This window comes from Oxyura jamaicensis, chromosome 1 (genome assembly GCF_011077185.1).
Source record: "Oxyura jamaicensis isolate SHBP4307 breed ruddy duck chromosome 1, BPBGC_Ojam_1.0, whole genome shotgun sequence".
Lineage (NCBI taxonomy): Eukaryota > Metazoa > Chordata > Aves > Anseriformes > Anatidae > Oxyura > Oxyura jamaicensis.
The window spans coordinates 184,811,410-184,837,167 of NC_048893.1; the positions used below are offsets into that span (position 1 = coordinate 184,811,410).

Genomic DNA, 25,758 nt, shown 5'->3' on the forward strand with positions numbered 1-25,758 from the left:
TGTCAGAAATACTTTTCTAGCATAGCCTCAGCTTCTGATTGCCTTTACCATAAAAGCAAATCATAGAAGGAGTGGTTCTGAGCTCAGTCCTTACTGAGGATCAGTACTTGTGCTTAGGGGAGCAGGAAGGGAAAGGCGTGCTGTTTTGATTGTAAAAACAGAGGAACTGTTGAAAACTGTAGCATTGCAGAAAAAAAAGATGTGTTGGGTAGGCTTTCAAAGATGTTAATGCATTATGCATTTAGATGCGGATCACGAGGATCTGATCCAAAATACAGTGAATTTTATAGAAAGCCGGTCTACCTTCTGTGCATTTTGGACAGTGCTGCTGCTGCTGCATACTGCGGACCTCAGAAGCTTGCAAGTTCTTCTGGCAGGAAGAGCAGGAGCAGGTCTTGTGAATTTGGTTCAAAAACCTTTCCAGCACTAAAACATGTTTTCCAAGAAAGTAGCAAATCTAATTTTCCCTTCATGTTAAAGATATCTCAAAGTGAAAAATCCTCAAGGAAAAAAAAAGTGAATAGAGAGGTCTATGTTAATTGGTTACTCAAGTCAAATTACTCGGGTAAGCTTGTGAAGTCAAGCCATACCAGAAGGAGGTTATAACAATGTCAAGCAGACAGTCTGGTGAATGTGTACCATTCAGTACCACAGTGTTTGTTCAATTTTGTTTGTTAAATGCAGATATGTGGTAGGTCTGCTGCGCTAAATCGTTTTAAGCATGTGTGTCTTTGGAGGCTCTCTTGAACAAAGGCCAGTATTTCAGCTGTTCAAATTTGAACTGACTTCATTTTTCACAGAGATGGAATTACAAAGGCTGTATTGTATTAGCATGATTACAAGAATAAGCCCACAGATAGTAAATAGTCTTAACATGTCCCCGTTACTACACAGCAGTAAGGAGTTAAGTATGCTTTGAGAATTTAGAACACAGGGAATTTTGTTCTTTAGCCACCATGGCAAACAGGCTGAAAAATTCATGCCAAGGTCTTAAGGTTACTTAGAATAAAAAGATGGAAAAATGGAACCCGAAGTAAAGCATGTAATGTTTAAATTTTTAAAATGGAATGGTTATCCAATTAGAATAGTTTTAGCCAAAGTTCTGTGAAGCCTTCCTTTCAGAAGGAGAACGACAGTCTGATTTTATCGGATAACTCATCTTTCAGGATGGATGAAATAATACTACTGATGACTTTTTTCTTCACTCAGTTGTAACAATAAGGAGAAATAGTTTCTGTTGGCTAAAAGAGTACATCTTCATTAGTACATTCAAGACCTCACAGTGTCTATATGGCTGACACTCTGGCATTCCTTGAAATGTTTAATTTTAAAATCCTGTAGATCTGGGAGGAATAAGTTTTGGAGTTTTTTTTTCAATTTAATTTTTGCCACCGTTTTTTCTGGTGTCAAATTCTACTTGACTTGTGAAGTATGATCAAATCATAATCGTTGTGCCAGATCATTAGCACTGATTGATTTAAACAATACAGCATTTATGTATTTCATTTATATCTTCAGCGCTACTTGATTTCAACAAAATAAATTTTCTGTCTTTCTCACATCCTTTTTTTGTAGGTATTGTCAAGCGTTATCTGTGATTTCCTGCCAATTTTAATTTGCTGAGGCAGTAGAGCTTGATCTGCAGGACAGAGCAGATCTATGTTCTATCTTCTCGCAGATAACTAGTGACAGGATCCGAGGGAATGACCTTAAGTTGTGCCAGGGGAGGTTCAGGTTGGAAATGAGGAGACATTTCTTCTCAGAAAGAGCAGTCAGGGGGACGGGTTGCCTAGGGAGGTGGTGGAGTCACCATCCCTGGGGGTGTTCAAGGGAAGGCTGGACGTGGTGCTTGGGGACAGGGTTTGGTGGGTGACATTGGTGGTAGGGGATGGTTGGAGCAGATGATCTTGGAGGTCTTTTCCAACCTTCATGGGTCTGTGATTCTGTGTTGTTTGTTTGGTGTTCATATGGCTGAAAAAAAATAATGAATGTTTCCTGGAGCCTCCTGGTATTACCTGAGTTCTAGTTGGTCTCTCACAGGTGCTGCTAAGCCGTGTCCAACACACAGACATCTGGGCAGCTTTGAACATTCCTTTCAGTTAGGATCCTGAAATCATTAAAGATCATTTCTGTGTCTCCCCTCAGGCATTCAGTCTAGAACATGGTAGATGCTTATAAGCAGAAGATAAGGAACAAATAGGTGAATGCAGAGGCTGCCTTTTCAGCAATCTTCCCTTGCTTGAGGTCAGCTATTTGCAGTACAGTACAGTGAATTATTATTATTTTTTTTTTGGTGCAGAGTGTGTAAGAAATTCTCAGGGTCTGAGCTGAGAATTAGACCTACTTCAGCTGTTCCTCGGGCAGGGCTGGGTGTGCCTGGCTCTCCCAGGGAGCAAGCAGCGTTTGTACGCATCGCCGAACCTTGCTGCTCTGTGCCCCAGTGAACTGCGAACTTGAATTTCCCAATTCAGTGAGGATCTGTGGGATTGTGGTTTACCAAAATGCCAACTAGCAAAGTTTGAGTGTTTTTGTGTTCTGTTTATTTTGTGTACAAGCTGAAAGCCTGTACACTTAGCTTCCTCTTACCATTATTTAATATAGCAGAAATATAGTGTTGAAAATCCATTATGTTGAAAGAGTTGGTTTGACCTTACTGGTAAGATTGCTCTTGGCTTTAACACTCTTAAATTATAACTGTGTAAAATACACATACTTGCTATTGCCAAGCTTTTGGAAGTTCAGCTTTTTCACACTGAAAAATCACAATCTACAAATTCCAATACAGTTTTTTCCAAGTTCACTGTCCAATACAAGTGCCTCTCAAAGAAATCAGTTCTGTTTAACTCCACACTGCACTGTTTCACTAGGAGATGAAAGCATCCAGAAAGCTGCAAAAACTTGTTGATAGGTTAGGTGCTTAATAACAAAGTATGTTTAAAACTGGATAGGTTTCCTTACACACTGTTTTCTCCCATGACAGCTGAGGCTGTTGTTGCAAACCCACATGTGCTTTAGCTTCAGGAGGAAGAGTCACTGAAGTACATGCTTCACACGACCTATGTAAGGGAATAAGACAAGACATGTTCATAGAACCAGGAGAAGAATTGCCCAGCCAACATACTTTCTACCCTTTCTAATATTTTTTTCTGTTTTGCTTCTTGTTTTAAGAACTTTTCTACATAATTAAACACTTTTTGGAACAATGTTAAATCCAGTATGGAACCTCAAGGTAGTCAGCCACTAACATCTTTATTACTACAGAGAACTACTCATTTACTCTTGGTTTAGTAGTCCAAAAGCATCATGTAATTTGAAATACAATTTTTATATTTGGGAAGGATGAATACTGGCCTAACCAAGATATACTGTAGGGTAGACTGTATGTTCATTGGTTCGTTTCTCTATGTTGAAATTTAACAGCTGCACACATTTATGACAGGCAAAATAGTGGGTGTTGTTCTATCCCATTCTTGACCCAGCTAACATTTGTCTTGGAGAAGAGGTTACAAGCCTTGGCAAGCTACTGCATAAAACAGCTGTGCAACTTGAGAGTTTTTCTTATCTCCTTTAACTTCCAGATTCCACAGAGTTAATTGATAACATTTTCCTCACTTACATGTAACTTCCCTGGAGTTAGGTTTTTATTCTGTGAACATTAACGTTGTTTGTCTTGAAGTCGTATCATTTGCACAGAATCTAAACATACAGCTCTGCAATCAGGATCTGTAAACTTTGATGTATTATTTCTTAAACACTTCAACACACTATAAAAGTGTAGGTATGCTTTTAGAGTTCAGTATAATACCAAACATCTGTATTACATTATACAACTTGTAATAACTTTTTTAATATTTCAGCAAGAACACAGTTATTTTAGCCATATTTAATGTGTTTGGTTAATAAAGCTGCTGGCAAAAAGAAAATAATAAAAAAAAAAAGAATGTGCTTACTAGGAAGAACCTCTGTTGAAAAGCTTCAGGAGGCAGTGGAAGAAGTGTGAGGTCAGGCATTTGTATCCAGATATGGATAAATCTGTCATTAACAGTCTTTGTATTTGCAGATATCTGGATAGAAAGTCAAAAGGAGTTTGTTGAAAAATGTCTCTGACTTTCAGCCTGTATTGGCATGGACAGTTTTATTGCTGTAGATGTGGAATAAGCTCATCTTTGTTAAAAATTTCAAAGGGTAGATAGATAGTGACTGTCCAGGATGACCAAATAGGTTTATGTGGGTAAGGGTAGAAGGACGGATGCTATCCCAGTTAAGTTATGAAAACTCTGGGAGTTATATGGGCATCTGTGTGAATCTAAATAAGCTGTGCTTGAAGACCAACAGGGGAATCTGTTGTAATATCTACTTTTGACAATTAGTAAGATGACCTGAGGGGACTTTTGCTACCCCATCTATTGTTCTTTAATTATAGTCAAAAGATTATAGTTATATTTTTAAGAAGTATGTAAGGGTGTGTAGAATCATTTTATAGAGGAACAAACACTGAGACTTGATTGCTCTGTAAATTATGGCTGATAATTTCTGCTGTAATGCTTTAGCAAATGAGATTTCCTTCTTCATTGCTAATTCCTCAGTGCAAAGCACTTCAAAGATGTTTTTAGTATCTCTGAGTCTGTTTTCTTTTTGCATTTAATCTTTTTTAATAGTAAGCACATTACTAACAAATTTGCAACAATTCTAAATATGTTCTGACTTTTTTTTTTTTAAAGCCACTTCCAAAAAACATGGTGTCAAGACTGTGCGAATCCAAAAAGGTGTGTGCTGCAGCTGATATGCAACTCCAGGTATAGTCTTTGCTTTCTGGTCTCCATGCCTTCTCTCTCAGTGTTGGGGAGCTGTAATTAAATTCATAAGTCTTTATTTTCTGTGGGCAGATGTGATTGATCAGTCATTCCCATAAATAAATTATCAGGAACTTAGGGTATTATCTTGTATGAATATTTACTTTTTTTCAGTCCTACTATGCTAATTCTCAGATGTGATCAGTAACATTGCAGCATTCAGCCAACTTTTTTTACAATGAGAGTTTGGCTATGTTTGGTATACTGCAAGCTTCTGTTGTGTGATTTTTGTAATTGTTTTCTTCTTTTTTTTTTCCCTTTCCCTTAAGCCAGAAGCATTTAATTTGTCTTGCTACAATTGACATAGTGTTTAGGTGAGGTAACTCTGCTCATACCTTAATAAAGGGTTTTCATTATTTTTGAGATGTGCAAAGAAGCAATTCTCAAAATCACCCCCTTGTAATTTTTCTGTTTGAAAAGTGCACGAATGTTTGTTACCTTGTCTACAAACATGAGTTGCACTAGTTAACTGAGGTTGATTTAAAAGAAAAACTTAGTTAAATATTTGCAGTTTGCTCTGTGCAGTGATTTAAAACTAATCAGGACATTTGAGTGTGGACCTGTAAATGTATACATGTCAGTTAAACTAATCAAAACCAGGCTTACACTGTTTGTAGTGTATACATGGATTTTTCAGTGGTGAAACTGAACGGATTTGTCAAATGTGCTTTCAATGCTGTGCTCCTCCTTGCTGGCCACTGTTGGCTGTGCAGGCAACATGAACCTGAAGCAATACTTCAGTGACATGAACCAAACTGAGCCCTCTCTGCAGGTGTAACTTCGAAATGCACACTTCTGGCTCTGAAAGGTTCTCTTTCTAGAGAGAGATGAGAATTCAGAAAGAATATGGTCAATAATATAATTAATTCATGTAAGAGCTTTTTGGTGAAGAAAACAATTCTGGATCAAAATAAAAGTTATAGTGAGAATGCTTAATTGATGACCTTTAGGAAGTCCACCAACACGGTTGGAATAATTTGACAATGTGCAGACTAGGAACCACCACAGGTGCTTTCATGTGTACCCGTTCTTTATTCTGTGTCCATACCAGCTACATAGAGATCTGATGGATTTCCTTTCAACTTTTAATACATATTTGCTGTAATCCTGTTAAGTTTTGAGACCATATTGACTGTGTGTGGACTAAATGGGCTTGTTGAACAAGAACACTGAGTCACAGGTAGATAAGGAATGACACAATGCTCCTGTCCTGTGGCAGGGGAGATGGCGAGCTCCAGAAGGATGTTGAGGTCAACGCAGTGGTCTCAGGGTCTGGACTGGGCGATCCCCACCCTGCTGCTGTTAACCCTCAGGTGCTTCTCCCACCTGCCATGGGGTAGCTCCTGGCTCTCTCCTGGGTGACTCCACAACCCGTAGATTTAGAAGTGGGGAGAGAACACCCAGCTCGGGTGGGCTCAGATTCCTACGGCGCCTCATAACTGGATTGTGCTGGCAATGATACAGTGATTAAGCAGGCTGTTTGCCCTAAAATTACTCTCATGTAACTAAACTTTAGCTGGTCTCAACCCCTGACAAGCTACCACAATGCCACACTGAATAATATTAGTAATTTCCAACTTTCTGTACCATGTTTTTGGAGAATCCAGCTAAAATGCCTGCAGAAGTATGCAATCATTTCGAAAGACACTGCCTGGCAAAGCCACTTACTTTATTAATTCAGGAAAAATATCCCAGAGAACTTGATTGCATCACAGATCTAAAGTTCAAGTGTACCTTTGTATAAGTTTGTATTGTTACTCATGGTAATTCAAAAGTATAATAATTCATTGAAGAAAAACATTTTGATCTGCAGGTGCCCAAGTATATGTGTACTACTAAAAGTACAGTCTGAAAAGACTGCGAATGATGACTCTTTATACCTTTTCTCCAGCCTTTGCAAAGAGCATGTTCTGTACTGACGACTAGATGCTATGCAATATTTGGCCTTCAAAAGAAATAAAAATGCTTACAGTTCTTTTTCAGCAGTGAGGAAAATGCCTAAAGGTTCTTTTGTCATCTGGTCAGAAAATAAGGCTATTGGCATGTGAAAATAAGAAATTAGGCTATGTTTTTCATTATAGCTCTATCTTCTATTTTTGTCCAGCTCGTTTAATCAGTTAGTCAAGAGGAAAGATATGAGAATCCATCCATCTTCTCATAAAGCTTTTGCCACGCAGATTAAGTCCTGGAGTCTTTCAGAAAGTCAGCAGTAACTTCAGTGGGAAATGCCGAACTGTTTACATGTTAATCCTAATGAGTGGGCAGGGAGTCAGAAGGAACTGGAGAACCGAGTTAAGCTCATAAATAGCAATGTCACTGCAAAATGGAAAGGGCATGCATAGACGGACAACTACTTGATGGCCTTTTTGTATTTCTAGGTCTTTTGGGAAATGGGTTTTACTGAAATTGGAAGTCGTCTTCTAACTGCTGCTTCATGTTAAGTGTTAGCATGCTCCTCAGCGGCATCATCTAAAATCCTGCGGACCTGGGATGTTTCTCCTCTTCCTATTTCAAATGCCTGCATAAACACACACAACTGTGGTTCATAGATGGGAATGCTTTTGGATATAAAGTTCATCCAAGTTTATTTTCGGGGCTGGATTTTTTTTTACTGTTCTTTCCAGGTGGCCTGGCTCATAGCTTGCTTCCCACGCTTTACATGTGCCAGGATCGGGGGAAAGCTTATAGCTGGCTTTAATGACTCATTTCCCTTGCTCTCTATTACTGCATTGTTCTTTAGGCAGACCATTTCACTGGCCTTCAGCTGTTGTTTCCCCACTTCCTGGCTGTGAGTTGAGCTTTTGCTCCAGCTCTCTGACCACAAGCTACTCGGCTCCAAATTTTACTTTAGAGAAGGTCTTCTGCAGTGCAGTTCACTCCATCATGTGTGGAGCACAGAACAACAACTGCAAACAGGTCCTAACGAAGCAGGGAGTTGGAAGAAAGAGGATCAAGGCTGGGCTGAATCAGGATGCCACGTTCTGTGATCAGATGCTAAAGTTCCTGATACTTAGTCTGGGTTTTTGGACAGGAGAGGGAAGTCAGTGTGAAATGGCTCCTGCAGAGCCAGAGAGGCCCAGACGGACAGAAGAATATGAGTTTTGTTGCACTGTTTGTTCAGGTAATTTTCAGACTTGTTCATGGTGCTTACTGTTGGTCATACTCTGTCACCCTGTTGCTACTCTAAGTGCGGTCACTCTTGTTAAACTATTTTTTTTTTTTTTTTTTCAAAAAAAAAGGCAAGCCAGGATTTTGAAGACTAGCTCAGACAGTGAAAAGAACAAGGAAAAGCATTACCAAACCTCATTCTCTTGCGAGATAAAAGTAAAAATCCTGTAGTCCTTATGAGTTAGTATGGGTTTTTCTTTAGATTTCGTTTTTCATATTATCAATATAATGGAAAAATTAAAACACCCCTGCGAAGTTTGATTTGAAACAAGAGTTCTCCTTGTTTGCCACTTGGTGCAGTATTTTCATGAAATTATCCTCAGAACATGTCATTAATGACTTACCCATGTGAGTTTTAGGTCTTACTGACCTCTTCTCCTCATTGGCATGTAGGAAGCAAGCAGAAAATTCAGAACCAGCTCCTGCATATTGTGGTTTCTTCATCCCTCTCCTTTATAACCCTCAGTTTTTCTTGAAGAAAAAAACAGTTTTCACATTTGTTGCTTGAAAATACTACCAATGAATTAATCACGAAGATGAGTTATTCAAACGGAAGGAATATGGTCCTTTGGAAACATCCACATTTTTGGTGTAAGCATATGTTATGTCCAGCTCTCGCCAAACTATGTTGAGTTGAAATAAATTATGAAAGAGTTTGAAATGGTTTTGTACCCAAATTTCGTAATAAATCTTTTTCAAAGGTTGAGGGGGTTGTTTTTTTCAGATCCCATAAAACATCCGTGTAGCCTTTTCTCCATAAAATTTCTGCATTTTGTGGTTGTAATTTCTTAGACAAACAATGCGTTTATCTCATTGGAAAGGGCATTGCAGTTTCTCTGGGAGTGTGACTGGGTGTGAATCTCTGGCCAAATTATTTGCTTCATCCCTTGCACAAAGGCTTTTTGAGGCTCCCAGCTCTCAATTTTCGTATGAATTCTGTCTACCACAGGATAACCTGACCTGAACTTTGGCTAAAGTATCTGGATCCACTAAACGTCTTCAAAATACTGTTTTGCACAGCAATAGGTGTCCTCTTCTTCTGTCTTTCCTACACTTCAGTACAATGGGAAATCATCATATTTAAAAAAAAAAAAAAAAGCTCCATTTTTTTCAGTGATGGCACAAATTGAGCCCTGCCAACATCATCTTCACATCTTCTTTCATATTTGCTGTTCAACTGCCAGATACTCTTTGTCCTGGTTTCGGTTAGTCCTAACTGAAACCAGGACACTCTTCTTTGCTACATTGACCTGAAAAGTCTTTCTATTGCGCTGCTTTCCTGATCTTCGGACACCTCAGTGATTCAGTCATGCGTCTGTGTACTGCCAGAGTTCACGTGCTTGTGCACAAAAATTGCCTATGAACATTGCCTATGAATTGCCTTAGGTCTGTGCCACCATATTTTACTATTGCAGTGTGAGCTCAGGCTGAGCTTGTACTGGAGCAGTTTATTCCTCTAATTGTGGGAGGTAAAACAAAGGAAGCATCTTCTTTAGTACCACACCATTAGAGTGCTCAATCAAAAACTCAGCAGCATCAGCAGCTCTGTGTGCTTATGTTCACAGCCTGGGTGTTTGCTTGCCCCGCAGGTGTGATTTGTTCTTATGGTTGCATGCACACATCTTAGAATTGCTTATTTTACTGCGTTTACTTGAACATCCCTAAATCATTTTATTAAATCTATTTTAAGGTATTCTTTTTAAAAGGGGAATTTTTGGAAGGCTTTTAGGACAGGGGCTAAACTTTAAATAAAATTGTAGGCGATCTAGTACTGCCAGTGTTCTCAGTGACCTAAAATGTATTTATGATAGGTCATGACGGTGATGGCTGGTGTACTGCAAAAACCTTTTTCTGTCCTTTTGTGGTATAGTAAAAATAGAAGATTTACAAAACCAGATAGATTTAAACTCTTCCCCCTCGCCCCCCCTCTGTTCTCCCTCTCCCTTTCTTTTCTGTTTTATTTAATTGGTTGTCTAATGCCAAGGCCATGTGCCAAAGACAAACATTTTCTATCTCTTTAGGTCTTCTATGCTTCCTTGGACCAAATCTACCATGGGAAACATCCTCTACAAAAGTCAACCACAGAAATTTTAAAGGAAACACAGGAGAAATTTTACGGATTGCCATATGTGCCTAATACGGTGAGTATTAGCATGCTAGCAATATACCACAGCAACTAAAAAAGGTACCAAAAGCTGCACCTTTTCTTCAATAGCATATTAATGGCATCACTTGTCCCCTCACCCCCAATTGCAATACTCACATGCTTATTGTGGTGTTATGTTGAAATAGTTTTCTTTCTTTCATTTACTTTATCCAGAGTGTTGGTAATTTTTAGCTAAAGATCAGAGTTACTTAATATACACACTTTTGTATGACTGTAGCTTCCCATGATGAACTAAATTACCTTTTCTTCCTTTTTTTTCTCATCAAGGAAGGCACTGACAACCGGGTTTATTCTAGCTTTGCAAAGGACTGTTTGTAAAAGTCAACAAAACACTGTGCTGCCTGTAGGTTTTCACATACTGAATGTCACTATGTGAAAGAGAGTCATGTGGAGCGGGACTTCAAAGTGAGCTTTTCTCACTGTACTGCTGTGACTTTTGGCATGTCATTTATTCTTTCATGTTGTACCTGGAAAACGGGCTGAAAGTGTTCCTTAAAGTCTTGATTTTACTGAACTACATAATTATGATCTTCATCGTGACTATTAGTGCATTTGTCCTGTACTACACATGAGCATCTGAAGGTGCAGTTTACATCGATTACAGTCATGAGACTTCCTGCTCTGTCTGGAGCTGACTTCTCAGCTGGAGCATAGCCTGAATCACTGTTTGACTCTTCGGTCAGAATACCCAGTTCTTTTCTTTGCTTTCTGCTTTTCAGGAAATGTTCTTTTTGCGTACCAAAAATGTGACTCACATTCTCAGAGAATGATGGTGTTAGCAGATCCAGCCCTTTCCTCATTGAAACCGTAACGCTTCTGCAGGCCTGGCAAAGCCAGAAAAGTGGAAGCAAGGTATCTTCAGATGTCTGACATTGTAGCACTTTTATAAGTGCTGTTTTACACCATTCCTCTGCAGGTGTTATTTATCTGGTAAATGGAACAGTTCCTTGTGTTGGAAGTTAGCCTGCGTTTTTGTTCCATTTAAAATATTTTTATTTAGCTGTTACCTTCAAAGGAGCGTAACATCTCATAATGAGCTTAGCCTCAATATGAATAACAAGTTTTGGCATGGAACTTCATCCCAGCAAAAAGTACTGTGAATGTTTGAATTGTCAGAAAGTCCGTGTTCTTTACGTTTATTGAATGTAAAATTAGTGTGTCTAGTCAAGAATGTTATTATAATTTAAATTTCAGTAAAACTTACAGAGACATTCTGAAAATATAAGCACTCTGTAGAGTAATTCATGTCTGTAATTTGGCTTGCTATCTTTTGCAGCTTCTTCTTCCAAACTTAAGATATGCTTGCAGTTTAATTTGTAATCCAGAAAAAGGTAAATGGCTTGTAGGTGAAAGGTTTCTTTAAGCGAAGAGAGGATATTCCTTCCTTTCAATTCAGAGTGTGATGTTGAAATATGGTAAGACAAACCAGCTCTTATTTTCATCTGTCATTTCGCTAGGCACATACAAGGCTGGCAGAGAAAAAATCTTTTGGTGATGGGAATTTTACCTGCTTCCTATAGGTTCAGACTCGGTTATAAATGATTATGTCAGTATATGCAAACTTGTGTATCTTAAGTTTTAGGGGTGCTGGGTAAAAGTAATTCTTCCTTAATGAAGATCTTATTGCATTAATGTGATTTACTGTAGCCACATTGTCTGCCAGGGCTGTACAAGCATCCATTGTTATCTACTGATAAGAATTAACCTCAATTCCCTCTTACAGCTCTTTACAGGCAAGTAAACTTAGTAAATATCCTTCAAATGCACTTGGGCTTCAGTCTCATCATGCAGATGCATTTTTAGAAGTAAAATCACAGCAAATATCTTCAGCAGATTCACTTCTGTCTTTCTGAGACACAGCTCAGATAGTAGGACAATTTGTATGCATCTTTTTGTTATAGCACTTCCAAAATGAGGAACAGAAACTACACCTAATAAGTAAATGCTGCTGTATCTAGGTAGTGATACCTGTTTTAAGGTAAACCAAAACATTATCTTCAGCAAATACCCTGTCCAGTAATAGTAGGGATACTGGGAAGAAAATCCTGTAAAAGTCTGTATTTGCCATTCAGATAGGTTTTCCAGGCATTGAGATGGTTGACGCTGTGTGCAGCAGTATTTACGTTGGCTGTGTTGACACAGACAGTCACAGAAGCTGGTACCACACGCAAGGCAGAAAGGAAAGAGAGTAGAGACTACACAGACAGAAGCGCAGAGAAACAGCATTACACAAGACTTTGTTTTCCTGAAGAATGCAAATCTCAATTTCTGGCTGGCCATTGCTTATCTGTTCAAAAGGACACTGAGTTTGCTGCTGGCTTCTGGAGAGTGAAATTCCATTGGGATTTCTTTGCTCTGTTTCTAAGTCCAGAAGCTGACGACTGCCAGGCAGGGGGCAAGGAAATCTATCTGTTTGCCTGTTTTTGTAGTGTCTGGTAGGTTTTTTGCCAGATATCTGTGTTACTGAGCTTGGAAAATAAATAGACGTTTAGCACAGGCTGGATTCTTGAATCCAAGTGATACCTCTAAAAGCAAGCAATCTTCTTTTTGGCTCCTCTAAGAAATGAAGATAAACTAAATAATAATGACCACTCATTTTCCTGCCACTTCTTCCTGAATGTGCTTGGTGTTGAAATCTGTGTGCTCTGGGGAATGCAGTATTCTGCCTTTACTCAAAACTTTTCTTCAAATCATAGCTTATTTCTCATCTATGGTGAAGTTTCAATTTACTGTGGCCGGCCTTGCAATTGATAACACTGTCTGCTTTTAGAGTATCTCTTCTGGTCTCTTCTACCTTTGTCTCCAAGATGCCCAGAGAGACTTTCTTAAAAAGTATCAGGTGACCCTTTGATCAACCTGAGACATGATCAAAGTTTCTCCCCATGGTCTGTTACTTAGTCCCTCGCCTGTCCCCCAAGTTTAGACTTGAAATCTACTTTCCTTTGAAACAGTCATCAAAATTTAATGATACACCATTGTTAGTCCTGCGCCAAGCATAATAATTCCTATCTCCTGCTGTGGGTTTTGGTTCAATATGGAAACAGAAAATGAGACACAGGGTAAACAAGCTCTGCACTGATAGTGGAGATTGCAGCCTCCTGCAGTTACAGGAAAGAGTTCCTAATAATGAAGTAATTTCACAATAAACACCAGCTGCCCAAATCATCATAGGTGATTTTTATTTGTGAAATAATGAGGTAGCTTGAAGTTTTGATTCTTATTTTCAGAAAAATATTGTAGACTTGTGTATTAACCATTTGTTTTAATAACCTGTCTTCATTCTAATCTTGGTGGGAGATGCTTGCTTGACTTGTGATTGTAAGGAGAAATGGCTTTGAAGAGTGAGGCACAGTGAACCTCAGTTCTTTTGTAGATTGCTGCCAAATAGTCCATTTTGCAGTTTTTAAAATTGTCACCTTAAGTTTTTTTTTTTTTTTTTTTTTTTTTTTTTTTTTTTTTTTTTTAAGAAACGTGGAAGGATTCTTGTGTGATACTTGAATACAAAATATAGTTTTGGAATTAACCACACACATCATTGTAGTTACATGTGGTAGAAGGAAATGTGTTGCTGTGTGAGGAGCCTTTTGATATTTTTTTGGAACATGAAATAATTTGCTAGTATAAGTTTTTGGTCTAGCATGTTGACACACATTAGTTCAGAAGGACCACTTCTACTGGTGGCCTAAAAATTGCATTAGGTTACAGGTTTAATTATGCTTATATATTTTTGTCCAGAGTGCAGTTTTATTTTCAGCTGGCAATATAAGAAGTTCTTAATGGCTATGGTTGCTAGTGATTGGAGAGCCCAAAACATCTGTGAGACCAAATATGTTAGCCAGCCAAGTTTGCCAACAGAAAACAAGGCAGGTATTGTTATAGATACCCTAGAGGGAAGAAGTGTATGAAAAATGGTGTATCACCAATGTGGTTGTTAGTCTTTCTTCTTCCTGCAGCTGGGGGGACTCTGCCCAGACAAGGATCCTGACCTTGGAAAGCTCCACCTAGGTCCTTGTTTGAACTTGCTGGGATTGTCTGTTGTGTTCTTCACAAAAGAAATCAATGGATGATATGCAACCTAACATTTGGAGTGACTGCTTGTGGAAACTGACAGGAACTACAGGAAGATCTAGCTTGCCCATGGGTGCTGAGGGTGGAAGGGTTTCATTGATGGGGTGCAAGTAAAGACATCTGGTAAGTTGGTCATCAGCAGAGGAATTGGTGGCAGTAGACATGCAGAACTAGCTTCTCTGCAGAGAGGAGATAGATTCTGATATCTTTCTGCAGCATACATTGTCACCTGGTGCCCAAGTCCCCTTTTTATTGTGCTTAAGAACACCTGAGAACAAAAGAAGAGCTGTATACATTTTTTTGCTAAGAGCCTTTTCTTAGGAGTTTGAAGGTGACCTGACCTCATGCATAGTTAAGTAATCCAGACACCAGAAAGTGAGATAATGGAGATGATGTGTTTTTTGAAGTTCATTATTGCAGTCTTGTACGGGTCACTATCACTGTCAGTTGTGGTGCTGCAGTGAAGAGGAAAGTATAATTCCTAACAGGCCTGCTCCTCAACTCACATAGGGCTGGCAGTTCAAGTGAAGTAGCTTGTTATTGAGTCTGCCATCTGTGTCTTTGTGGTATCCATTGTCTTACAATTTCTTCTTAGGTCTTTGGAGTGATAAATAAGAATGTGTAGTCATAACTGCTGTCCTGTTTAACGGTTCATGTGAATATCAGTAGCACATAAAAACGAGAATAGTCAGGCTTAGCAAGTGATGAGGCAGCTGTCTTAAAATAAATAAGCGATAACCCTTAACCTCTGAAGATAAAAGTGGTTTTGAATTTTGAAACGTTGACTCAAGTGGGGAACATGAATCTTGGAATTATTAGTAACGAAGGGTAAGTAGTAGCTACCTATTAAATTTAAACTGCGTCTGTAATACTTTATCTAAAACCTTCCCAATTTTGTCCTAGATTTACTAAGTTAAACTAATGCAATCTTAGGGCCTAAGCAAAACTAAATGCCCTGTTTTAAAGGAAATGAAGAAGAACAGCTAAAATGTAGAAATGTTGCTGTTGGCAAATAGATTTTTAAAGCACCCGTACTGGGTTGGGGATACGGGAATAACATTCATGGTGCCAGTCAACAAAATGATGAGAAGAACCAAGGCGGGGGGAAAGCCCATCTAGTTGAATATCTGAGAAAATGAAGTTATTGGAAATATAGAAGCCATGTAAAAGTGAGAAAAAGAGAAGACACAATAAGCTCTAATGAGCCAAAACTGTTGAAGTTTCAAACAGCTTAAAAACCAAAAGAGTCCATTATGATTTAAAAATTCATCAGAAAGAGGAAGCTTGCCAGATATTTGCTGGAAATAGAAAATAGATGAGTGAGAGGATTCAAAAGACAATGTGTAGTTATCGTAGTTATCAAGGGCATTGAATCAGTGACACAAATTACCCTTATACAAAGAAGTTTTGGGACTAAGGAACCAAGAGCTTTAAAGACTTTATTAAGATCATAAAAAATAGAGAACATAATATGAAAAGGTAATTACTAAAAGAATACAAGAATTCAAAAGAAAAAAGGCTCGAAAAGCTGAGTTGCAAAATGCAAGCAGTGAAGGTAATAAAAATTTAAATAACTATTAAAGAACTAAGAAGATCAAGGGGAGTGTGGATTTAGTAGGAGACAGAGGAACAAATGATATTAGAGAAAGCAGAACTATTCCTTGTCTGTGCTTCAGTATTTTTTTCAGAAAAAGAAATGAGTTTTGATTAGGTAGTCAGAATATTTAACTTTTTCAAAGCAGTCACTAACCTAAAGGAGATATCACTCACAAACTTAGGAAAAGTGGGAGTGCTATTATGATAGCTACTCCTATGAAGAGAGGAGAACTTAGGAACTGTATACTAATTGTTCAGACTTTATCACTCAAAAAGTAGTAGAATCACTTACTGAGCAGTTTGCAAGCACCTTGAGAACAACCAAATGAGTAAAAAACTTCATGGTTTTGTTAAGACCCATCTGAGAGAAAAATATACTTTTCATCTTAATGACGCGATTGACCTTGGGAATAAGAAGTAGGCAGTTAATAGCATAATTCTAGACTTAGCAAGCTTTCTGTCACTCGGAAATTATAGTTATTTGGGCAAACTTTGGGGTTGTGGCTGAGGCAACATGCAGAAAACATGCTGAAAGAGTGAGTGAAAGCTTCATTTCAGACTGGGACGTTTTAAGTGAAGGTTACCAGACATCTATCTAGGAATTACTGCTGTTCTGTGTTTTTGTTAATGATTTGGATGAGAGCTCATTTATAAGATTTATAGAAAATCCTCCAGTTGACAAAGATTGCAGAAATCATGAAAAATATAATTGAAATGATCCAAATAATTTGGAGAGTGTTCAAAATACTGTGAATTTCATCCTTTCAAAATAAATCCAAAGTAGTTTGTATCAGGAAACCGATTAGATACGTAAGTATTTAAAGAGCAATAACTGCCCAAAGAGCACTATTCATGGAATGCTGCTAAAGAAAATGTACATTTTAGGGATATTTTGGTATTTGGTGTTGGGGATTTAGCAGTGGCCAAATGTTGTGTCCTGTAGTAGATGTGTGACTCTGAAAAAGATTTGGACAACCTGGAAGAAATAAAGGTGAGAGCTTTTGGAAAGATAATGGGTTTGGAAAAATCTGAGAAAAGTTGGGAAAACTGAGTTTATTTGGCTAGGAGTGAAAAAAATAATGTGGGCAGAGACAAGCATGTATGTTCTGGTACTGAAAACTAATTAAGACAAATACAGAATTGGAATTGAGACTGTGATCATTGGTTTTTATGTGCAAGCAAGCAATAGTTGAAAGGAAGAGTGGTTTAATGTACAACAGATGGAATTATGATTATTACCAAATCTTTTAAACTCTTGTTAATCTTGTCCCTCTTTGGTTGAAGAGGGAAATACATCCAATGGTTCTAGGATCTCCTTTATGGGGAGTTTTAAAGAAACTGCTGTTCTAGATCACAGAGACGTACATTTCATATTAATTGCAGAGAGTTTTCATAATGGATTGCTTTTCCACTTTTTCTCCCAACCAATTGCTTGAAGAGACACTGATGGTGCACTTATTCAACTTCTAGGAGTGTTTTGAAGAGACATGAAGTCATACATCATTACTCAACCTCTTGAAGTTTGTGTAACCCCTTCAAAGTAATCTTTTACCTTGCTGTGCTGGAAACCAGAGTTGTTTACACAAAGTGCAAATCCCTGGATTAGTTTTCTTATGAGCCTTCTTAAAAGTATACTATAAAATCAAGTTGAAGAGTCTGGGTCTGAGGAGAAGATTAATAAAGAAGTACACAGTGAACTCAGGGGAAGTGATATTTCTATAAATAATTAATAGCTAAAAGCCATTTCAGAAAGATTGGTGCCCTGCTGAGTTCATTATTAAAGTAGTCACTGGAACTTTCAAAAGCTCTTAAGGTTGCCCTTCAAGGTTTGTTTAGGTTTCTGTCTTTCTGGAGTTGAGTTCATTTTATGATAAAGAAAATGCTGATGGCAAATACTGTGAAGATTTGTTTTCCAGTGGAAATATGACACTATTCAGTGGGCAACTATCTACGGCAGCGGAGTGTTTACAGATATCAGAAGATATGAAGCACTTTTAAGGACATTCTTTTAGCAAGTGTTAGCCCCATGAAACTCAAACATACTTTAGCGATAGTATTTACATTTAGTAGCATTTTAAAGAACAGTGGAGGAAATAGTTGCATACATTGCTTAGTAACATTTAGAGATACATATATGTTTTTTATAGATATCTAAAATACATATATAAATGCAGATTGCTTTGTTTAGTTCTACATATTTTTGTTCTCATATCTCACATTTCCTTTTTTTTTTTTTTTTTCCTCCCAGGATAGCAGTACTGGTGTTATATTTGATAGCAATAGATAAAACTGAATGTATCACTTCCATAAATACAGGCTAAAGAACCTGACTGAAATGCTGTTCAAACACAGGGGGAGATTCTCCTTTCTATGAAAAGCTTGCAGTCAAACCAGAGAAGGATGAGAGAGAAGTCCTATCATCCTCCCTTACTAGGAATTGGCAGTTAGACTGAGAGGGGACAAAGAAACAGTTTCTTCAAGTTCATATTGCATTTTATTGCAGGATTAGAATCGTGATCCCCTATATCGCTGTCTGGAATGGCTCTGGCAGAAGATAGTAAATGAGCATTATTGTAAAACATAAGCTATCTCATCTTCCAGTGTAGGTACAGATAATTTACATGATTAAGTTGTACTGGCAAATAATATTTTGCAGTTATAACATTGCTTAAAATATTTCTTATACTTTTTTGTAAGAGCTTATTTTAAGAAGTTCACGATGTTTATTTTAAACTAACAGGTCAGTGCTTAAAATTTGGTTTAATTGATAAAGTATAATAAAAACCTTGGGCTTCAATGTGAATCTGTACCCAAAGGAAAGCTTGATGACCTGATTCTGGTTGTCTGGGGCTTAAGAATTTTTAAAACTTAGGTAGTGCCAAAAGTTACTCACTGGTAATACAGTAGTGTGTGTGTGTGTATTGCATTTATGTGCGTTTGTGCACGGAGTTGTGTTAGAGCATTAAGGACCCTTTTGGAAATTTTCTTGATTGCACACATTTTTTTATTTTACTTTTCAAACTAGTTATAATGTTTACAGGTAACACTGTCTCTCAGTGAGTCCAAATAAGGTCATAATATATCAGTTTTCATATCTCCATGTCTTTTAATCAATGTTTTAAGGATTGTGGAGCAATGCATATCATAAATACGACTTTTTGATGTTGGTATTCTTTGTTGTCTCCTATGTCCCCCTTCCCCCAGTCCCTTTGCGAGGAGAAGAGGGTGAAGAGGAAATAGTTTTAAATGATTTTACTATAGCAGCTCAAATGCATTAATAGTTTATAAATGAAAGTGAAATGTTTTTCTTTAATTTAAGTAATTCAGAGACCATATGGTATGTATCTAGAATCACCTAAGTGGTTAATTGCATGTTAAATTCCTTTCCTCTTCCCTAGTGTAAACAACTGCAAAAATATTTACATTCCCTGCCTTGCTAGATTTATTTATCATTTTATAATAAAAACACAGAAGTGTTATAAATTGAATTCTTAATCTCTTGCTTGACTTGCATTCTAAAATGTCAGCGATGTCTCTGGGTTGGTTTACTTTGTGCTCTCTCCCACTCCTAGCACAGAAATGCACCACACTGAAAAACTGCGGAGTCCTGACATTAAGCAAGTTAGGGGGGCAGCACAAAATGTGGTTTCTTGGAATTAACTTTCTGTTATTCTAAACAAGATTAGAAACTGCAGCTAAGGAAGTGGCCTTAAAACTTTTTATTGGATTTTTTTTATTATTGTGAAACTCTAGAATGATGATGATGTAATTCTATAAAACTTAGAGGAGTTCAGGCCAAAAATACAGAAAGCAAGATGACCAAACAGGCAGATGCATACCTTTTGAAAGAATCGTCACTCAGTAGGTTTTCATCAGAGGTAGCCCCTGGCACACAGAGTTTGCAACATCTGCACCCCAAAACAACTTAAATTGTTTCTTCAAGTGGGAATGAGTTGAGGATGTCTTCAAAGCATACTGCAAACTTACGTAACTAATAAGGGAAAAATCCTGTGATTTGTTTCAGAATCAAATTATTTAAGCTATAAAATGTATGTGATAATCCTTTTCTCATGTCATAAGTAAATTAGTTTAAACAGAAAGGTGGAAAAATAAATTCTGTGGGGTGACAATTTGGCCTCCCCAAAATAAATGCACCCAGCAGCAGAGCTGGAGCTTCGGAACCTGGCAGGCACAGCCTGGGCTTCTGTTCACAGTGCTGGGCTTCTCGCTCCGGCCACTGTCCACAGGCACCAACATCAAGAGGAGCTTTACTAGGAAACTTAGCTCATCCAACTGAAAATTCAGTGATTACACCAATGTGAGCACAGAAGAGGTTCAGAGAAGGGCATTCATTCAAGTAGATTAGCACGTTACTCCTGGAAGTCATGGGGATGAGTGAAAGAGATTTACATTTTCTCTCCTTGATATATCGGCGGTTGTTGCATCAAGGTATCTGGTCCTTGTGGTGAAACCTCCGGAGTGTCTTCCTTGTGTTTTGAGAAGGGGGATGTTGAACTTCCATCTGGGAGAGAATACAGGTTTGAAGAAAATGAAAATGCAATCCGGAGTCAAAGGTAAATAGTGAAACCAGATCTCCTGGTCATGAGGTAATACAGTTTTTTATTTTGCTAAAAGCATTTTTTCCACTGATATTTTAAAACCATGTCTGCACAGCTAGTGCATCGGAATGGGAAATGTGCTAAGGTGGATGTGCAGCGTCTGGTGATATCTGCAACACACCATGAACTTATTGGTTTTCTGTGCTGAAAGGTGGCTGTGGAGATCTTGCTCTGTAAACTGCAGCTCCCTGGGTTCTTCGTGTGTATAGCTAGCCAGGAGAGGGAAGGGGTTGTCCCGCTCCACTCTCAGCTTGTGTGGCCTCACCTCGAGTACTGCATGCAGTTTTGGCACCACAGTATAGGAAGGACATAAAACTATCAGAGAGTGTTCAAAGGAGAGCAACAAAGATGGTGAAAGGCCTAGAGGGGAAGACGTATGAGGAGCAACTGAGGTCCCATGGTTTGCTCAGCCCAGAGCAGAGCAGGCTGAGGGGAGGCCTCATGGCGGCCTGCAGCTCCCTCACGAGGGGAGCGGAGGGGCAGGCGCTGAGCTCTGCTCTCTGGGGACAGCGACAGGACCTGAGGGAACGGCATGGAGCTGGGACAGGGGAGGGTCAGGCTGGGTGTGAGGGAAAGGTTCTGCACCCAGAGGGTGGTTGGGCACTGGGACAGGCCCCCAGGGCAGTGGTCATGGCCTTGAGCCTGCCAGAGTTCAAGAAGCATTTGGACAGTGCTCTCAGACACATGATCGAATTCTGGGGTGGAGCCAGGAGTTGGACTTGACAATTCTTGTGTGTCCCTTCCAACTCAGGGTATTCTATTCCATTGGCCTCCAGCTCCCACTGGAAGGAGTGGCTGACAGTGCCACAGGAGTGCCAGTGCTCACTTTCAGTGTGCTTGTTTGCCTGCCAGGAGTGGGTTGTCATAGAATCCCTGACAAACCTTGCTTCTCAGCAGGGGGAAATAGCTTGTACTGATTTCCATTCTAATTGCTGTTCTTTTCTGGCTCCTGAGTTACCAGAGCCTGCAGCTTCTATGTGATTCTCAAGAGTTTTCCACCCATGCTGATAGCCAAATTCAAGGGCATTAGGAGCAGTAATATCAGCTTACTGCCAGAGCCAGGGCTTCTCCACCCAGTAGCCCCTGAGATAAGTTGGCTGCTCCTCCATTGAGTTTCCTGCCAGAATAAGAATTTAATTAAGAAAGGAGAGGGGGGATGGCACCAAATATCATCTCCATCATACATTGTTCCTCATGGAAACTGTTCAACAACTTGCTCCTTGATGTAATTACTGTAGCACACATTTTGTAATTTGAAGACTTAAATGATGTAAATACTTTTCTTAATTTAGTGTTGGGTCTTTTCAGGTCCTCACTTGTGATTTTTGTTTTAAAATGCAAAGTGGACTTAAATATACTTTGAAAGAGCTGAAGTCACAGCACAAACTGCTGAAGAGCATTTTGAAAAGTCCAAGCACTAGTCAAGAATTTCTGTAGTTTGCTCTTCCTTTTCAAAGGAAATAGGAGGATTTATACTATTGATTCTGTGTAATTAGTGGAGTCCATGAATAATGATTACCCACAGTCAAGCAAAAACTAGATTATTGTGTAGTGAGTTACCTGTATTTTTTTGCTTTCAGTTTTGTTTGAGTTGATGTTTGTGTTTGATAATCTTAACACGTGTTTGATAATCTTAACACATGTAAATTTAGAAATCAAATTATTTAATCTTTAATTTGTTTATGTAGTCTTCAAACCAGTTTACTTTAGCTGGTCTTACCATGTTGTTAAAAGGAATGAAGTGGCTTAACTTTTAAATAGAAGCTAAAAGTAGTAGTAAATTATTTTCTCCAAGAACAGTAGTCCTATCCCCATCCAAAGATAAAAGGATAAATATTCCTGTCCCCTGACTACAAAGGCAGCCTTTGTGACTAGTTTGGGCAAGGCTCCTAGTTTGAGGTAGCTAAAGTAAAATGAACTGAATCTTACCCTAAGAATGTATCCTACAGGTACTTTACTTAAAATTCCTGAGAAGGTGTCATGTATCAGTATGGCACGTGTATCAGTGAGGTATTTTGGTTTGTTACAGGAAGAAATGGAAAGGCTTCAGACATTGGAAGCATTTCAGACATGGTTATAAGGGAAGATTGATAATGTTGGTGAAGAAAAGGCCCTTTTAATAATTGCAGTGGATCAGTCGCACACCTTTATTTCAGCCTGTTGTGTTGGATATAAAGCAGGCATGAACATGATCTGTGAATGGCATATTATCATACCCCATGGGCTATGCTGTAAAATGCACACTGTTTTATAAACTCCTGGAATGGGTTCACGGAACTTTTTGAAGTAGGTGATTACTCAGAGTCTTCATTAACTTTCTAACTGCGTACCAAAAATGTAACGTTTAATAAGGAGAGTGCCCTAGTTCTACATGTCTAGCCTTTATCCTTTCCAAAAGGGAAATTGATATGTCAGGTTTTTCATATATATGAAAAAATCATTCAGCTATACAAATAACACAGTTAAGGAGTTAAGACATTTTTCATCTATAGGTAGTTTTAATAAAACAGAATTTTATGCTAAAAGGTGAATCGTGTAGTTTTAAATACCTTTACAGTGCTGTGGTTATTTTTTATTGTTCACAGAACTTCTTAAAGGAGTACTAATCTATACATAGCAACAAGACTAAGTGCTGGGTCCTGCACTTGGGTCATAATGTGCCAGGGTAGGTTTAGATTAGATAGTAGAAATAATTTTGTCACATAGAGCATGGTCAAGCACTGGAGTGGGCTGCCCAGGGAAGTGTCCCCTGGAGGTGTTTAAGTGACTTGTGCATGTGGCACTAAGGGATATGGTTTAGTGATGGGACTTGGTAGCTCAGGTTGGTGGTTAGACTTGATGATCTTGAAGGTCTTTTCCAACCTAGATGATTCAATTATTTACTTGGGCTTTTTGCATGTTTGTTGCATATATCTTAATCTCATCTATATAAGGCTTTTAAAAGTTTTTTAAAAATGCAGGCAGGTAACTCCTTGTAGGGGCAGAGGGAGCACCTTAATGTTTAAATATTTGTTTAAAGGTAACAAAGTCCAATTTGGAAAAGTTAATGACTAGAACATCATTGAATGGGAAAATATGCTTGAGTAATGTAATAGATAATGGGTAATGGTGAAATATTGAAGATACGAAATGAAGTGATTGAGAACTGCCGATCAAAAACTTTGTGTGGGGACTGAAAAAAAGTTAAGAACAGGGGATGATGACATCCTAGAGCATTTCATACTCTGGAGTGTGGAAAAATCTGTGCTGATTATGAAAACATTTAAAAATCAAATATAGGCTTCAAGCCTCACTAGGAAATAGTATGTTTATAGTCAGATTTCCTGGATTGTTGTTTGCAATATGAATAAAATCTCAGTTGCACAATTTCTTTGAAGACTTAAGTTATCTTATATTACTCTAGGTATGTAAAAGTGTGTTCCTTTTGTACTTCCAATGAAGGGAGAGTTGTCTGTACTATACCTGTTTTAGGCATCTATCTTAATACAGATTAACTCATCCCGTTTTCTCTCTCTCCCTCTTCTTTTAATACCACTTTGTCGCCAATTGATTTTTGAATTCTTAGCTCCATATTGGAGAGCCTTCCCAAATGCAGAGAGTTGAGTAGCACCTTAGCTTGGTTTTCTGTATCCCTTCCTTTCATGTTTTGAAAGGAAGTGATGTGTCTCTTAAATATGCTAGCAAAGACAAAGTCGAGCAAATTTTTATGTGTAGGCAGAGGGAACTGAGTCCTGTTTTAGGTGCGCTCTCTGAAACGAGCTTTTGGTCTTGGACAGGCTGCTGAGAAGCTGTTTTCCTTGCTTGCTTGTGATAGTTTCAATAAACCTGATGAGTAGAGTAGCTGATCAGGCTGATCATCAGCCGATCAGAGGTGAAGATGAGCTCTTTTAGTCACCGAGAATTAAATGTCTTAGAAATAGCACAGGATCTTACTTACACCAGGGTATTCTGTGGACATTCAATGTAAGGAAGGCGAGATGAGCAATGTCATCTGGGCTGTCCTCATTACAGCTTATATGATGCATGAAAATCATTCCTTTCTGAATGGAGTGATATTCTTCTATATGCCAAGCTCACAGAAAGTATTTTCCTTTGTAGCAGAAAAAGCAACTTGGATCTTTCACTGCACAGATCTATTCGGGAATTACTTACATTTCTGGGTAGATGAAACCAGTTCATCATTAAAGCTTTTCACATGCCTGCAAGAGTTATACTCTCAAGCCAAAACTTTGAATCCTCAGTTAGAAAACTTAGTATGGAATAAAATAAAAGCTGATGTGATCTTCATGTAAGCTCTCTGGTCTGTTTCAAACTGTGCTGTTAGTTTAGTGATCATGGTTATAATTAAGGGATTGGTTATAAAAACTGGAGGCATTAAGTATAAACACAGCAACCATAATAATTTTCAGAGCAAACTGGAGAATCTATATCCAAGCTGAATGTTTTTGCATGTTTGCATTCTGGTGAGATATGGTACAGTTGGAGTTTACTTTAAAGAATAATAATAATAATAATAATTAAAATATATATATATATCAGTCATTCTTAGGCATTTGCATCATGCCACAAAGCCCACAAGAAAACTGAGGACTGGGGACATTTTTCATCTCCCCTAAAAGTTAGACTTCTACTTTAGTTGTGTAAGCTGCTTGTAGAGTCTAGATTGGGTCACCTGTAGCAAATTCCATGTATTTTGGACTCCTGTCTTAGGGTGTAGGTAACCACCTTTGGATGGCTGAACTGCAGCTGACTGAGAACTTTTTTGTGAGTGCTATTGAGAAAAGAGAGCCAACAGCCTTGTTTCTCATCAAGCAGATGGTCATGGATCATGGACGATGATCATGGATTATCATAGATCATGATGATCTGGATAATAGGTTGCTGTTTGCTACCTTTTTTAAGGTAAAAAAGACTGATTAAAAGCCAGATTGTTTATTTTTCCACACTCTTGGTTGCTATTCTTTTAAAAATATACATACGTCTTTGTCTTGGCAAACGGAGAGCAAGATGATGATTGTCACTTTCTCAAATGAAGAAACATAGTTTATTTAATCTGCCAAAAGTCAAGAGATTGTTACTTAGAGTGTGAAGAAGAATTTCAGTCAAAGGTAAATACTTCTAGAAAACTGCTAATACCCCCTCACTTTCCTGTTTGGCTGCCTCAGAATTTCAGCCATCAGGTTTAGGATAAGAAAACAAGCATATGACAGGCTATGGGTTTAAATTTAACACATCTGTTAGGCTACTTTACTGTTTATCTTCCAGTTCCTCTTTAAAATTATGTTTT

At 38.3% G+C, this 25,758-nt stretch overlaps 1 protein-coding gene across 1 annotated transcript in view; it reads left to right on the forward strand.

Moving 5' to 3' along the window:
* MIPEP (mitochondrial intermediate peptidase) overlaps positions 1–25,758 on the forward strand; it is a 73,110-nt gene that overhangs the window by 37,600 nt on the left and 9,752 nt on the right. Inside the window, exons 15-16 of the mRNA XM_035326263.1 lie at positions 4,722–4,796; positions 10,043–10,162. Coding sequence (XP_035182154.1) covers positions 4,722–4,796; positions 10,043–10,162 — 195 coding nt within the window. The remainder of the gene's footprint in view (positions 1–4,721; positions 4,797–10,042; positions 10,163–25,758) is intronic.